Raw genomic sequence first — 17801 nt, 5'->3', positions numbered from 1 at the left:
GAGCGAAGCACCTGTGGTCAGCATTACAGGATTTCAGATTGTAACATCTTTCTTTGGGGCTATCATTGTGGTTTCCAGCTCTTCCCTAGATTCCTATTCCAGAAAAGCAGAGTTTCTTGTAAGCAGATTTTCTTGTAAGCAGATTTTTACCCAGCAGAAGTCAGGAGGAAAACAACACTTCAAAAGACAAAGTTACACTTGCAGACAACACATTCGCAAACTGAAGGGGTTAAATAAAACCTAACCTACTGTCACTGACACACACCTTAAGAGGAGTATTATACTAAAGACTGTGGACAGAGGCTTATAAATCTGATCTCTACGCCAATATTATACACAGCATTATCAATGGATTTTGCATTTTGGTTTCTAAATACAAAATAATCATCTGAATGTATCCCACAGAATTTTTAAGGAAGCTACTTCATGACAGCAATTACTTTGGAACTGTGAATTTACTGAAAATGGTCATTTTGTAACGTAAATAACGCCTCATTATAAGTAGCTCCAGAAAGAATGCCTTAAGTTGAATCAACTGCTCGAAACTCCTCAAACGCTACTTTAAAAAATACTTAAAATCTGGAAAAAAAAATAATACGGCAAGTCATCATAATATCCTGCATTGCTATTATCAGTAAATAAAGTATTTCTGAATTATCTTTTAGCATAATAAAAGATGACTCATGATATTTCTACTCTTCTAATTTTATTAAGGTATTTGAAAGCCTGATGGATTGGAAAGTTCACGGAAGTCCTGAAGACAACAGGCTAACAAGTACCTGCACACAAACCAAAGCCCAGGTCTCTCTCCCCACCCTGCTGTGCAGCTTCAGCTGAAGATGGAACATCACTGAGGCAGCTTAATTCCGCTCAGGCAGTTCAACACTCAACTCTTCAGGTCCCTCAGCTTATTAGAGTAAATCCAAACTGGATCGAGTGACTTGGATCAAAAGCAACTGGTTTTAAAAGAGAGTTCATTCAATGCTACTTTTTTTTTAGAATAATCAGGATTTGTGAGTGTGTAAGCACAACAATGCTGAATTGCTTCATCAGACGAGGCAAAACCTATACTGGCTTCCCCTCAACAAAGTTAGAAATTATATAGCTGCACTATCACAAAGCTTTTAGTATCAACAGGACACATTCTAAGAAACATGAATGCCACAGGTGGTTTCCCCCTGCCTTTGTTCTTAAAACATCATTTATTTTAGTAAATATTTACATATGCCAAAAAAAAAAAATCATCAAGAACAGTACCAGAAAGTCATCTTATCGATTATATTTAAACTTTTCCTGACAGATATTTGTCTAATCTGTTTCTAAAATTTAATTACTAATATTGGAAATTTATGGTGTCCTTAGACCATACCTTTAAAACCTTAGATGTAAACTATATTTTGTCAGACTTTCAAATTAAGTAATAACTAAAAATCAAACATCCAGAACAGTATTCACAAGATACATGAATTTTTCACAAAAATAGGCTTTTTAGGTATCAAGAAAGTACGTTACTTTTTCTGAAACAGAAGCCATCATCTCTTGAACAAAAAAAATGTACAAAACTAAAAGCAATTATTGATATGAGGCAGCATAATTTTCATTTAACAATCCTCACATATGCTATCAAAGTAATAGAAACTCTCCACCCACAACTGCAAGCAAAGAAGAATCCTGGATCTCAAACTCCTCATTCAGTATTTGAAAAGTCTGTCAAACAGCAAAGAGCTGTGATAAGGGGCTATTTGACCATCTATGAGAAATAAAAGCACTGCATTTTAATCATATATATATTTAAGAAACGTCAGCTGTTGCAACAGACACTTTCTGGAGAAAAGAGGAAACACCTCAGTATTATCCAAATTTCTCCCCTGATATCCATCACAGCATTTTGGAATTACTGACAGCTTTGTCTCAAGAGTAGTTGAATGTAAGGAACAACACCTCTGCAATCCACCATGAAAAGGTCCACACGTATTTCCATTCAAGGGTAGTAATCTATTTTAAAACAAGAATTTATTGTGTTATAGTATAAAGACACTAAACACAAAACAAAGTTTTTAACAACATGAACATTGACACAAAATAAAAGATCATTTCAAGCCAATTCGGTAATCATTTCACGTGAGAAATTCCAAGTGAAAGAAAAGTTACATACACAGGGTCACCCTATGGAAAGGATGGCACCAGCTTCATCTAATTCAAGCCTTATTTCAGGGCACCGTAGCATTGTCAGAATAGTTGCATTATTTTGAGGGCCTGAGTGGTATACAGGCTTTGCCTTGGCCCTCTGTATACAGGTGAACTTAACCACAGATCTACGAGAACCAATGGAGGCATTTCTACTGTAAACTAAAAGACCTGAGGTACATTCTCTTCTAATCTACCTTGCTTTTTTTGATATAAGTATATTGGGGGGCAGGGAGAGTATTACAGAGCAGCATAGATTTGGTTATTTAACTTTACTGTAGTCCATGTGACAGCACAGGTCAATAAAACATATAATGCTTTCCACTACAATGCACATCTTCAACAAAATATATACAGTATGTCATAAAGCTTCTCTGAAACCATGTACTGTAGTATGGCAAGCCACTGTATGAAAAGCTACATGAATCTGAGAAGACGTACTTGAACTGTTTCTTCAGAGACATTACCTTGTGCCACAAAAAGGTCTCTTTCCTGTGGACTATTTGATAGAATCCGTTACGTGAACCATTCACACTTGAATTTCTCAAAATGTGTCAATCCTTTCAATCAATACAGAGCAGTTGACATGAATATACAGATTAAGAATCAGACTACTGCTGTTTCATATGCACCATATCAAAAAATAACCAGTTTGATTAACTCACAACAACAACATTTTGCTAAACAAACAGTTAGGAGCAGAACTATTTCATTTGCTTAAAATTATTTTTGGCTCTTAAAAGAAACTGAACTCTACGTTTTAAAGGCTTATTGTGAAAGTATAATACACGCATCAAATTTATATCTAAAGCTAGATTTTTACCATTGAGTTTTAAAGGCCAAGAGATTTTTTTCAATATAGTAGAAAAAACAGCAGTTCCTGAAGTATATTGTAGCCTCACTTCACTGACAATATCCATAATTCAGTTGCTGTACAAAATACTTCTCTGAAGCAAATCCATTTGAACTCTGTCCACCCTGAGTTAACATCTATACTTTTTAAAAATGTTTTAAACATTAGGTAACAGAGAAGTATGTACAAGGCTATAAAACTCGTCAGTTATCATACAGCAGTAAGAAAAAAAAAATAATCAGTCTTTTCAGCCAATTTTCTGTTTTTACGGTTAGTCATTCTGGGTTGTTTTGGGTTTTTTTTAATTTTTTTTTATTTTGTTTGTTTTTTTATCAAGTAGTTACTTGATTTTGACATTCATGCATTAACCACTTGAATTTTTTTTGAGTGCAACAATAAGGCAACAGTAAAAAAAAAATCATAGAAATTTTGCATATGTGTAAAGGTATTAAGTTTATAAAAGTGCTTCCTAAAAAGACAACCTAATTGCAGTATCAAAATATTACAGAGTGGTGAGAACAACTATCATTTCAATAAATGTTGCTCCATAGAAAAATGTCAATCTGATTTTAGGCTTTTTCCCCTTTTTTTTGTGAAGTAAAAGCCTAGGAGAAAAAAAAAAAAATACCTGGTATGGCTGCATGGGACAAGCAAGTTAAGAAAATATACTTTAGTCTAAGCTTAAATAAGAAGGTCCACACTTTTTTGTCAAAACATTAAGCCTCTGTCAAAAATGTATTTTTTTTCTTTTTATAGTACAGATTAAAAGACAAGACGATGTTTACAAGATAAAGAAATAATTTACATGAAAATATCTTCTGACAAAGCTTTTCAATCAAAATATTGTTTTGTAACATTCAAACATGACATACAACAACAAAAAAACAATGAATGCAAACAAAAAATGTTATATGAATTGCTTTCAAATACATAAATAAATGAAATATTGGTGTAGGCAGTAGGGCTCATGCTGATGGCTAGCAGGAAATAACAGTGTGCAATCTATTTGGAAAAAGCTCTAAAGTACAAATTACAAGCCCAATTATGGACTGCAGCAAGTTCAGTTACATCACTGCCATCCTCTTCTATCTCCAAAATAAATTCTTGATTAAATGACTCATACCCTAAATTACTCATACCCTAAATTACTCATACCTTTGCTTCAGAGATATGAATAAACTATATACAAAAAGTAGTTTTATTTCACCATAGGGATAACATTGTACCTCTCTGCCAATGTCACTTGAAAAACCTTCCATGTCAAAACAATTTGACAGCAGATAAACAATTTCATAAATATGCAATGATCTTATTACAGACCTTCAGCTACGCATGTTAACTCATGCTGCTAGTTTTGTGATCACAGTGCATAGAATCCAAATACAAAAGAATGGGGTGGCTTTTAAGGTAATGGTAGATCCCTTGCTTATAATCCAAACATGTCTGAAACTTTCATAAGCTCTGTCATGCATCAATCTATTTTTTTTTTTCTTTTTTGTGGCAGGAGCAAAACCTTCCCTGGTACAATGTCCATTGCCGGCAATGGATGCACCAAAACCGTCAAGGAGCTCAGTGTTATTGCACAATATATGAAGACCTGGAATTCTTCCAAAAGCTTAAAATAAAAATAATGGAATTATTCTGACATTTCTGGACACCTGCATTAATACTGTATGACTAATAAAAGCATGTCAGTTGCATGGACTGAACCAGCGATCAACATGCGCCCAGAATGCACAGGAGTAAAAATGCAGTCAAAGGAAGTAGTCTTCATTGCCTATAGGTCACTTCCAGTCAAAGGTTAAAGTTCAAAGACTGAATGATCAAAGTGCTCATTTTCTCAGTAGGACTATCTTCTGCTACGAGGATCACAAAATGGTGGCATCAACATGTGTCATCTTTAAAATAAAAGAAGAGCATTTATGGAAAACCTATAAACATTCTAAGTCCAAATTAGCAAGGTGCTGTAGGCAGGAACAATTCCTGGCAAAGGCAGGAACATGCAGCAGAAATACAGGAATAACTCTGTGGTTTTGTTCAGTAATGACCCAGGAAAAAAGGGAGAAAATATCAAACATAAAACTTCCAAAATACACACATACTCCCAAGCACATTAGTATTAGCAAATATTCCATTCAAAGGACAGTAATTTCCACATTTGATATTCAGAAAGCCACTCATTAGGAACACGAAAGACCAAATAAAGGGTGTTTCAAAAAGATGGAACCAATTTGAAATCACTATATCGCTGAAATTGGGTCTGTCTTTTTGAAACACCCCATAAGCTTAACATTTTACCCCCTTGAAGTACAGCAGGTCCACATCAGTTATAAAATTATAAAATCCTTTTATAATGAACATACAGCAATATGAGCTGGCAGAGAGGGGTTCTCCTGATGCATTCTCAACACTTTATATATATACACATGTATGTATATTCATTTATTTTTCAAGAATCAACATGAACCATAGCTGACAGAATTAGGCAAAAGTCATGTTACTACTATACTCCTAAGATTTTAAACATGAAAATAACTTACATTCACTGAAGTTTAGCTACTCTGAATGGACAGAACATTACAAAAAAGGTATTCTATGCCAATCTTTTCTGCATTATGCTCAGTATTAAAGTGAATATGGGTCTGTGAAAGCTCTCTTTTTTAATTTTCTCTTCCACACATCAACCTGCAGTATATTTGCATCTGGCAACAGGAAATATTAAGCTTGTAACAGAAAGTAAACTTACTATCTGGTTATTTTTATGCACCTACTTGTAACCTTGCACATCTAGAAAATGTAGCCTCAAACAGTATCTTTGATTGAACAAGGATCCAAGAGAGACATTTAAACTGTGTACTAAAAGTTTAGGCCAAATAACAGAGAAAACACTTTCTAATTCAAAAGGGAAAAAACCAAAAACAAACTAAAAAAAAACCACCACACACACAACACCACCACCACAACACACACACACAAAAACCCCACAACAACACAGAAGCTCTAAGGAGGTGTTGGTTGAAAACAAACACCATTGCCCTCCTTTATCACAAAAATCTACCTCCTGACAACACCAAAGCCAGGTAAAAGCTTTTAGGAAACCAATTTCAGCCTGGATGCCCAAGGAAACTGTATCTGGAAGATCCTCCGTTGTCTTTAATATAACATGATTAATCTTCAAGACTGAAAGTCAACATGAAATTCCATGTACTGTTGAAGCAGACATTGGGTCAGGCAGACAATCTAGAAATATTTTTAGTTGTTAAAGATTTTTAAATGGGGCTTGTGAGGAGATCAGTTTGTAGCAAACAAGGTTCCACAACTCTGCTTATGGAATAAGTTGCTTTGTTGTGGAAGGGATGAAATGAGAGACTAAAAACTCCGCAATAAGCTAAATGCACAGAGACACGTGTTTACATACCGAATAGATCTCAAAGTGCCACTTTACCCCTCTATGTTCATATCCATTTGCTTTACATCAGCTCCCAATCACGTACTATTTGCTCCCAACTAAATAAAAATCAGGCACCTACTAGATAAAAACAATCCTTCAAAGGCATATGTTTAAAAGTGATGACAGTCTCCCTCCTTTCTCTTCAAAACACAGGGATTCAATTTCACATTAAAGGTAAGCCAGTCCAATGGCTACCTGATGAGAACAGGCAGAACCATGCTGCATCTCCCTCCACATATTCTTGTGTAAGCACTGGCATTTCTCTCACTTACTGGTTACCCTCAGACAGCCGGTTTTATGTCTTGGTTGGGATTGGCTTTTCTCCCTAATTTACCCAGTTCAAATTGGTTCAACCACAAGATTAGATATGTGACACTTCAGTTGAAGCAGGAACAGAAAATGAGGAGGACAATCACCTTTTCCAAGGGCTTGTAAATCTTTTTAGGTGCACGTAAGGTTGCAGGCAGTTCTTTTCCAGAGAGAAGTAGTTAAAATTAGCAGGCAAGCTACACTTCCCATTTTAGTGTAACCCACCACTTCTGCAAATCCATGAAGACAACACTGAAAATTTAAAGACTATGCCTTGGCAGTCTTGTTATTATACATGTCCACAGAACAGAAACAAAATTACTTGTAACTGAGAGAAGAAGCAACATGCGAAACTTGAGGGGAAAAAGCGTCTAGCACTTAAGAATATTTTTGTCTAGTGGATATCAAGCACATTTTATTTTTAATGTAAGATTTTAATGGGGGTGGGAAGCCCAATAGTTTTTTAATCATGACTTCTTCTGTAACCAGTACTTAAAATTAAAAAATACACACACACAAAAGAATATATTACGAAGCAAAACAATACAAATTATCTAAATGAAATGCTTTCTCTTGCCTCAGATAGTTTTTTAAGGTTGCTCTGCACTGGGGAGGGGTAGGGTTTTTTGACTTTCAGAAAACAGTCACTGCATAGTTACTCTGAAGTAATTAAATTACTTGTTCAGTGGACTATAAGCAGCTTGATGGTTTTGAGCCACAATTATATAGCAAATTTTAGAGTCAGATAACCCACATGTCTTTTCATGGGGTTTGCTTGTTTAACTCAAATTGAATTTCATGAATAAGGAACCTGAGTAGTACCTGAAGACTGTACTCCTTGGTAAACTTCAATCCTGTATCAAAATGAGACTCTAGTACAAATTCCAAGTAGACAGGGCACTTTTTAATCGCAAGATAAAGTCAATAAATGACTTGACTCATTTCTCTTTAAAAATAACTAGCAAGTGAAAATAAAAATAGTTAATAAAAACTCTCCAAAAATTGCCAATAAAGGGAAAGCAAAACTAGAAACGGAGAAGCATCAAACACATTATGAAAACAGAAAGAGAAGAGAAAGGGACTACTGAATAACCTGATGAAGATGAGAACCCCAGCCTTGTGGGCAACAGGATTATTACTGTCGGGGTCAATTTAAATACAAACATAATGTATAACCACACGATAAATAGTTCGGAGTTTCTTAAATAACTCTTAATCCCAAGACATACAGCACTCCTCCTACTGTAACTGGTCCCTTTGTTTTAGAGATATTATTAGAGTATAATGAGACAGATACATGGTAATGTAACAGAATGAAAGTATCACAAAGCCATGAGTCCCAGCCAGTGTTACAACACACTCAAGTTTTTGTTGTTAAGGCATCCACAGGCTTTTAAGGGCAAAGGCTGGGGCATCCGTCTCTCCAGTCATTAATTCTCCCTTTCTCAAAATACCTGATCTCACTTCACATAAGGGGCAGAACATGTCATGGGGTGGGGAGACAGTGAAAAACAGAGGATGCCTTATGATGGAGTGTCTATGATGAAGACTTCAGAGAAAAGTATTGATGGAATCAATACCTCCTGCATCACCCTAGCATGCAGTATTTCCTACTCTAACACATCCCTTCACAAAATACGTGGGCTTCTGATAATCATCATTTGGACAGTATTTCCTGAGGGAAAGCAAATAAAGTATCTGCCAACAAGAGAAGACAGAAGAAAAGCATAGCTTGTCTCTACCCTCTCCTCCTTTCTTTCCTCACCAACAGAGTAGATAAGACAAGCATACACAGCCAACCCTAGCTCTTAAGAGAGGATGACAAATGTTGAGGCAGAAGAAAGAAACCACACAGTGTTAAGCCAGACAGAGAACACATGTAAACAACAACAACAAACACACCCAAACCCACCAAAAAAAAGCCCCACAAAACAAAAAAAACAATGAAACCACCACACACACAACGACACTAGCACTGCAGACACTGTTACTATATGTAGCAATTTTAGTATAGTATTTTTTATCATGTACATGTCGAATCTTATTACTATATTATTGACTGCAAGTTCTTATGAGCAGTGGAAATCTATTAAAACACAAAGTTGTTTACAAACATAGAGGCATCTTTTAATCTCTGCAAAACCTCCTAAAAGTATTACCAACAAACTCTGGGTTTAGAGCTAAACCTAGTTTCATTATGGACCTTCCCCAAACTCAAACTTAAGACTTGTCATGGACTAATACAGTTTACAAGAACTTTTGTTCAAATTCAGTCCTACAATTTAGAACATGTAAATCTGTGCTATTTAAATTTCCATCAGGAATTACTAAAATGTGATATATTAAAAAAAAAAAATCACAGAGGAGTACCCCAAAAAAAATTTTTTTTAGAACTCAAACTATCTTTTAAAAATTTCATAAAGGTTTTGAATGCATTTATCCTGTTTTCATACATTTCAATTGCCTTCAGCCTGAAAAAAACCTTCAGAATTCCTGGTCCTAGTTAAATACTTACCATGATACCACCATTTTGTTTTCTTTGGGTTCTTGTTACACGTTCTTACATAAAATGAGTTATCTGGAGGTCGCCTCTGCAACAGAAGAAAAGACCTACAAATAATCAAACAATCCGCATATTGTAATACACGTGCTACTTAATAAGCTTATGAAAGGCTACCGTGCGAGTGCAGTGAAAATGAGTTAACAGGGAGGGCTAGACCTTTGTCACGAAAAATCTCTTAAGGATCCAGGTAGCAGATCTTACTGGAGATACTCTAAGCAAAAACTCAGTGAAAAATAGTAAATGGTTTGGAAATAGATAGGGGAAGAAATCATTAAAAAGAGAGAAAACAACCCACAAGAAAGGAACAGTTTGGGATCAAATTCTAACAGATTAGATCCAATTCACATCTGTAAGTCTCATCTTGGAGTGGGTGAAAAAATTTAAACAAACATCTGTATCTGATTAATACTTCTTATGTTTCAAGTTTTTTCCTAAATGTCATAATTATGCAAAAACAAAGTCACAGGACACAATACAAAGCCATTTGGGGAGTGTTTTTCTACCACATACACGTGACTGAAACTGACTGGGATGTGACACAGATAGGTATGTTTGGATAGCACAGATGTACGAGCTCTGACCACATCTAACTTCCACAGATATTCCACTGCAAATGAAATGGTCAAGAGTAAAAGCATAGTCTCTTTACAAAAAAGGCCTAAGGTATCAGTGCCACTCATTTATGACCAAAAAAGCAGCTTAGCACCATTTCCTTTCCTGAAATCCTGAAACAATCAAGATCACCAAAACAGTACAGTTGCAAAGCATTACAAACATCTGCAATAAAGACATATCAATAGTCATTTTGCACAGCTCTTTTTCCAGTAATGATATATGAGCAGGTTACCATGAAAACAGTTACAAAGTACTTACTGTACTGTTTATTTCGTAGTTGTACCTTAGACTTTTTTCAGTCATAGAAATGTAGATAGTTTTTCCTATTTTAGAATCTAAGAAATAAAAATCTCACTTTGCAAAATAGAAAATTATTAATTTATCCTACTCCGACAGTGCTAAAAAACCCCATACCTTTTCTTTGCAGCTGGAAAGCATGCTAATAATGCTAAGACAAACAGATTGCACTGAGAGTGCTGGAGACCAGTCTTCTGTTAGAATGGATAAACAGATATGACCATTGCTATAAACATGAGGATGAACAGGAATATTGTCTCCAGTAAACATGACCTAAAAAAAAAAAAAAGCATAATTGTAAAGTACTGTCCACATTTTCAATAAAACTGTATTGTTTTTGAGAAAACAGTAATATCTTATTTAAGAAGTGGTTCCGTCATTGTCACTTACACTAAGTAACACACTTTACCATGTTCAGTTCACTAATTTTTGGAATGCATTGTTTGAAATGTAAAATTTTAATAATGGACACCTAAATAGCTAGTGAAGTTGAAGTTAAATTAATGGTTATATGCTGGGTTTTTTTTTTTCTATGAATAGTTATACAGCATAGAAAAATGCCAAGATAACAGTGTAAAGACATCAAACTAAACTTGCTATGTCCTGCAGCCTTAGTCTTTTATGTCTTAAGGAATACATTTGCGTAGCCAAAACACTGGATTCTAATGATTTCATAAGCCACAATAGTATATGCCAGGAAACACAAGATTCACAAATGAGAATTTCTATAACCCAGACACAACAGAAATTAAGTTCTGGATAACTCATCCAGGTTCCAGCATAAAGAGTAAAATGCATCAATCCTATTGGCTATAAAAAAGGACATGTACAACTGAAGCACATTACCATATAGGAAATACATTTAGATAATTATTTCCAACGGAATATGTTTTCATTTGACATGGAAAAATACGGAAGAACAGCTTTAACTCCTTTCTATTAAAAGATAATATCCTAGGTCAAAAAAAGGTTAGAAAAGCAATTTTGAAAACTATTGCTCTTACATCAAGTCTTCAAACACATAGCTGGCTCAGGACCAATGGAAATGGAGTAAAAATGAAACCTTAGTAGCAGCTTTATCCCCCTGAGCTCCTTATCCAATGTAACCACTATTATCTTTTATGCAGTGACATAATCAATCTCTACCACTCACAACCATAATACCCAGAAGCCTCTTAAGTGTTTCTATGTTATACAGATATATGTATAAACATAAAAACATGTACACACGCACACCACATCCCTGATTACAAGAAAGAAGTGACACCATCATACAGGAAACTGAGATTAGACAGCTTAAACTATGGCAGATAGGTTTGTAAGACAGTAAAACAAGGGATGCAGAATAATCTTCCACAAGTTTTCAAGCTGATATTTCGTAAGTGTTGAAGAGCTTACCTTTATAATCCAGTAACATATTTCACTTCTAACAAATGTCTTCCTTTTATATGAAAACAAGAACTAGGCACACCAGGTAAGTAAAAGCATGCACACTATGACAGACAACATATATTTAAAGGCAGAAAACAACTACATGATTACGCAGCAGAAGTGTAAACTGTCAATTCACCGTAAGTAGATTTGAAGGAGAGATAATTACGACCGAGAGGTCTGTAGTATAGAATAAACTTATGGCACGGCAGCATTTTTGTAACAGAAATTTTAGCTATCTATAAGAAAATCAAGTATGCAGTACTTAAATTCTTAATTGTCTTCTGTGCTAAAAATCAGTGTGTGTAGGGATGCCATTTGCTGTTTTACAACAAATTGTTCAGAGCCACACACACAGATTGGGTAATGAGTATAAATAGTATCTACTTGGAACTATGGAAGTGGCTGCTCCCCTGTAAATCACCTATGAGTAGTTCACTGCAAACTGATGGGGCAGCCACTTTGTTCCTTAAAACTTAAGACTGAACATGTTTATGCAATGTTTATGGTTTAAGTGTCTCTCACAGACTCTGCTTCAGTTTCAACACCAATGAGAAAAGTGTCAGAGATCACTCTTGGAACTTTGAGCTGAAACACAAAGGACTAAGGAAGGCACTCTTGCTTTCCTCAGAGTCAGGAATCATTTAGGTTGGAAAGGACTCTTAAGATGACAAACTCCAACCATTAACCTAACACTGCCAAGTCCACCACTAAACTATGTCCCTAAGAACATCATCTACATGCCTTTCAAACACCTCCAGGGATGGTGACTCCACCACTTCCCTAGGCAGCCTGTTCCAATGCATGGCAACCCTTTTGGTGAATAAATTTTTCCGAATATCCAATCTAAACTTCTCTGGCACAACTTGAGGCCATTTTCTCTTGTCCTATCACTTGCTACTCTGGAGAAGAGACCAACACCCTCCATGTCACAACCTCTGTTGAGGGAGTTGTAGAGAGTGATAAGGTCTCCCCTCAGCCTCCTTTTCTCCAGGCTAAAAAAACCCCAGTGCCCTCAGACACTTCTTGTAAGAACTGTGTTCCAGACTCTTCACCAGCATCACTGCCGTTCTCTGAACTCACTCCAGCACCTCCAAGTCTGAAACAGTATTTGAGGTGCAGGCTCACTGGTGCCGAGTACAGGCGGACAATCACTTCTCTACCCGTGCTGGCCACACCATTCCTGATACAAGCCAGGATGCTGTTGGCCTTTTTGGCTACCTGGGCACACTGCTGGCTTTGATTTAGCTGTTGTCAACCAATACCCCCAGGTCCTTTTCCACCACCAGGTAGCTTTCCAGCCACTCTTCCCCAAGCCTGTAGTGCTGTCTGGGCTTGTTCTGACTCCAATGCAGGACCCAGCACATGGCTTTGTTGAACTTCACACGACTGGTCTCAGCTCAACAACCTAGCTGGTCCAGATTCGTCTGTAGAGCCTTTCTACCCTCCAGCAGATCAACACTCCTGCCCAATTTAGCATCATCTGCAAACATACTGAGGGAGCGCTCGATCTCCTCATCCAGATCATTGATAAGGATATTAAACAGAACTGGCACCAACAGCCCTGGGGAACATGACTTGTGGCCAACTAGATTTCACTCCGTTCACCACAACTCTTAGAGCCCAGCCATCCAGCCAGTTCTTTACCCAGGAAAGCGTGCATGTCCAAGCCACAAGCATCAGTTTCTCCAGGAAAATATGTGGCAAACAGTGTCAAAGGCTTTATTAAAACCTACGTAAACAACCTCCACAGCTTTTTCCCCTCATCGACTAAGTGCGTCACCCTGTCATGCAAGGTGATCAGGTTATTCAAGTAGGACCTGCCCTTCATAAACCCATGTGGACGGGGCCTGGTTGCCTGGTTCTTCTGAATGTGCCATATGATGCCTCAACACAAAGGTCAGACTGACAGGCCTGTAGTTCACTGGATCCTCCTTCCAGCTCTTCTTGTATTTGCCAACATCCAGTCAACTGGGACCTCGCTGGTTAGTCAAGACTGATGATAAATGATGGAAAGTGGTCTGGTGAGCACCTCTACCAGCTCCCTCAGAACCTTCAGGGGGATCCCATCTGGCCCCAGAGGCTTCCATTTGTCTGCGTGGTGTAAGAGGTCACACTAAGTATTTTCCCTTGGTTTATGGGGGCTTCATTTTGCTCCCCATCCCTGCCTTCTAGCTCAGGGCACTGGGTACCTGAAGCATAACTGATCTTACTAATAAAGACTGAGGCAGAGAGTCATTAAGTGCCTCAGCCTTTGTCACTATGTTCCCCCCTACATCCAATAAATGGAGATTCTCTTTAGCCCTCCTTTTGTTGCTAATGTATTTATAGAAACATTTTTGTTGCCTTTTATAGCAGTGGTCAGATTCAACTGTAGCTGGGCTTTGGCCCTTCTAAATTCCTCCCTGTATAACTGCACAACACCCTTGTAGCCTTCCTGAGTTGCTGCCTGTTCTTGCAAAGGTCGTAAACTCTCCTTTATTTCCTGAGTTCCAGCCAGAAGCTCTCTGTTCAGCCAGGCCAGTCATCTTCCCCACCAGCTTGTCCTTCAGCACCTGGGGATGGCCTGCTCCTGCACCTCTAAGATTTCCTTCTTGAAGAATGACCAGCTTTCCTGGACTACTTTGCCCTTTAGAACTGCCTCTCAAGGGACTCTGTCAGCCAGCCTCCTCAACAGACCAAAGTCTGCCCTCTGGAAGTCCAAGATAGCAGTTCCGCTGACCGCCTTCCTTACTTCTCCAAGAATCAAAAACACTACCATTTCATGGCCTCCAACCATCATATCACCCACAAGTCTTTCTCAATTCATGAGCAACAGGTCCAGTGTGGCACCTTCCCATGTCAGCTCACTGACCAGCTGTGTCAGGAAGTTGTCTTCCACATGCTCCAGGAATGTCCTAGACTGTTTCCTCTCTACTGCGTTTTATTTCCAGCAGACATCTGGTAAGTTGAAGTCCCCCATGTGATCAAGGGCTAGCAATAGTGAGACTTCTCCCAGCTGCTTACAGAATATTTCAGCTGCCTCTTCATCCTGGTTGGATAGTCTGAAAGAGACTCCCACCAGGATATCTGCCTTGTTGGATTTCCCCCGATTCTTACCCAGAAAAAAAATCATATCGTCATCATCATCAAGCTTTAGACAGTCAAAACACACCACCTCGCCTTACTTGTCTGTCCCTTCTGAAGAGCTTACAACCATCCATTATAGCACTCCAGCTGTGTGAGTCATCTCACCATGTTTCCATGATGGCAACTATGCCATAGTTTTCCTGCTGCACAATGACTTCCAGCTCTTCAGCCATCTCCTCCTTCCTCTTTTAGAGGAGCAGGGGTGATAGCCAAACACTACTCTTACCAGCCACATTCTGTAACATTCCCATCAGGTAATGTAGGGAGGGATGGATGTACAGAGTTCCTTTTGCAGCCTAGTAGTATTGCTGCCTGTTTAGTTCTTTATGTTGCCGTGAAAGAAACAGTGTCTCACATCTCAATTATAACCACTAGATTTTCAGGCCACTCATAAAGATGTCATGTATGTATGAGAATCCCTACCACAGTATTCCCCCAGCTGTATTAACAATGGCAGCAGCCAAGATGCAACAGGCTTAAAAACAAACTAGGAAAAAGAGAAGCTGAAAGCAGAAAGAAAAGGGGTGAAGGAGCAGTTTGCTGTTTACTCCTACACTGCAGCGAAGGGGACACTCTTATTTTACCCTGTGTTGCTCTTTCATATGAACACCAGCCTCAAAGAAGCCTTCAGCTTATGCCGCTCTTTCATCTCCTATGAAACCAAGTAGACCATCACAACACTATACTTCACTGAAGTAATTTTTAAAAGGCATCTGCACAATGTGTTTAATACAAACTGAAGTAACTAAATTTCATACTAGGATATGTGGATGACACTAATAGTCAGCATATGTCATGGAGCTATAATCTAAAGGTAGTGTTAAGAAAAAGTAAGAAAGCAGTTACCTGAGGCGAATCAAAAGGATACCGACTACTAAACTTAAATAGAAGCTGAAATTTCTCCCCTTCATATAGTGTTCCTGGAGCACCTTCCATGTCCACAATCCACCTAAGGAATGTGAAAAAATTGTTAGAATTGTGGACTGACAAATTACAATTTTACTCCTGGAGTACAGGACTAATCAAATCGATTACCAATCACAGTCATACCTTCTAAATTCTCCCTTACTACCATAACTATCACAAAAGTCAATGACACTAGAAATCTACATTTGAAAGCAACAAGCTTTACATACAGGCATTGATATAGTGCGGCAAATTATACAAGTAATTATGACTTGAACTCTCCACAGACCAATCATTTCCCAATAAAATGACTGTTAAAGTGAGAGGAAAAAAAAAAAAAAAAAAACCAACCTGAAACAAAAGACCTGTTCCAAAGGTTATTCCTACACAAAAACAGCCTTGGAAGGAAACAAACTAGTACACATTCTCTTTCATGTTGTTTCACTTTTCTGTCAAGGAAATCATCAATACAGTTTATTAAAATAAAATCTGCATCCAAGCGGGAAGGGCAATGCTCCTCTTGCACTTACACCTGTGAAAAACTCGGAAATTAAATGCTATGTAAGCTGGCAGGTAATAGAGCCAAAACTAGAAAAGTTAATAGTATAAAAAAGGAAAAAATAAGAGAAAATTTAAAAGAAAACACAGGATGCTTTACAACTCTAAAAAAGGTAACACCTCAACATATCACAGTATTCTTTTACCTCTGCTTCTGCTCCTTTCATCATAATAACATGGAAGTAACTGAAAGGTGGAGCTGATGGAGGCAGATGTCAGGTATGCGTTTTTTGGTGGTGGTTATTTTGGGTTGGGTTGCTGGGGTTTTTTTGATCCAATCAAAAATAGATGCATATTGTTCAACACATACAGCAACACTCTGCTATCTAACTTCTGATATTTTGGAGTTCTGTTGTTGATCACTTAGTACTATTCTTTGTGGCATCACTTCTCATTTTTGTTTTTCACCCTTGACTGAGTTTTACACATTTGAGCAATACAATAAGGTAAAGATTCAGCAAGAGACTACAAAAATGCTCAGGTAAGATTTACATTAGACTCTAGTGAGGCAGCTGAGATTTTTCAGAACAGCAGCATGTACATAAAAGTCGACATCTCCTCCAGCTGGCAGTCTGATGATCCTGTTCCCAACTTCTCCAGCCTCCTGTCATGTCATATGCACTCTCCCTGTGTATTTAAGCCATACACATTTTTATCTTCCCTATGTTACTCTTTTTTTTTTTTTTTTGAGAAAAATTGCTTCTCAACTGCCAGCTGTCACACTATTCAGAAGGAATGCATCTTCAACAGTAGTGCTATGATGGCTGTACCAGTGTTCCATATTTTAATTTTGTGAAGACTCCTTCAATTTAAACCATCTGCACTCCAGATCACTTATCTCTTCTTATGCCTTCTGCTTTTACATTTATACACATGCTGCACCAATACTCTTCATCTTCATTGGTCTTTGTGAACCAGAACCTTCATTTTCAACTTTTTTAAATGGTTTCATTTACTAAACAGAAGGATAACTCCGCCTGGACATTGCTCCTTTTATGGTCAAGCAATCGCTAGAACCTATCTTTCCTCTGTGTTTTATGGTTTAGATATCTCAAATTTCTCATCCGTGTATATTTAAGATAGATGACTGCTTAGCATTTCATGTGACCTAGTTACATCATGGGATCCAACTATTTTATTCAACATCTTTCAAAACCAAGCTAGTATTGCTACAGAAATCTTTACTGCACCAGTTCAAACTGCAACTTTATCAATGAACTCAGAACACACTACTTTTCATCAAAAACCCTCAAAGAGAAAAAATACAATGTTACTTGTGACAGAATGCTTCTTAAATACAGATTCAATTCCAAAAACTAGCATGAGAGTAAACATGACGTTTTTATATGTAAGGTACTGAAAGGCATAAAAATTGAATATAGCAGAAAAAAGTAAGGTCATACTCTTGGAACACAGGCATCCTAAGAGTAGTAGAAATCCACAAACAGGAGAAACACACAGATTCTTCCCCTTTTCCATCTCTTCATCTGCTGGAAACTTTC

General features: G+C 37.5%; 1 protein-coding gene across 3 annotated transcripts in view; it reads right to left on the bottom strand.

Annotated features, from left to right (window-relative positions):
- Nucleotides 1-1994: 1994 nt before the first annotated feature.
- UBE2W (ubiquitin conjugating enzyme E2 W) overlaps nucleotides 1995-17801 on the bottom strand; it is a 35157-nt gene continuing 19350 nt past the window's right edge. For 2 of the 3 annotated variants that reach the window (XM_065831013.2, XM_071803998.1), the window contains exons 3-6: nucleotides 15682-15784; nucleotides 10393-10548; nucleotides 9316-9391; nucleotides 1995-4938 (exon numbers count right to left, since the gene is read on the bottom strand). In XM_065831013.2, coding sequence (XP_065687085.1) covers nucleotides 4925-4938; nucleotides 9316-9391; nucleotides 10393-10548; nucleotides 15682-15784 — 349 coding nt within the window. In that variant the 3' untranslated portion in view covers nucleotides 1995-4924. Of the gene's footprint in view, nucleotides 4939-9315; nucleotides 9411-10392; nucleotides 10549-15681; nucleotides 15785-17801 lie in introns of all 3 variants that reach the window. The other variant, XR_011737397.1, reaches the window with a different exon arrangement.

The sequence above is a fragment of the Patagioenas fasciata genome, chromosome 2 (genome assembly GCF_037038585.1).
Source record: "Patagioenas fasciata isolate bPatFas1 chromosome 2, bPatFas1.hap1, whole genome shotgun sequence".
NCBI lineage: Eukaryota > Metazoa > Chordata > Aves > Columbiformes > Columbidae > Patagioenas > Patagioenas fasciata.
This window is presented reverse-complemented; position numbering and strand designations above follow the sequence as displayed.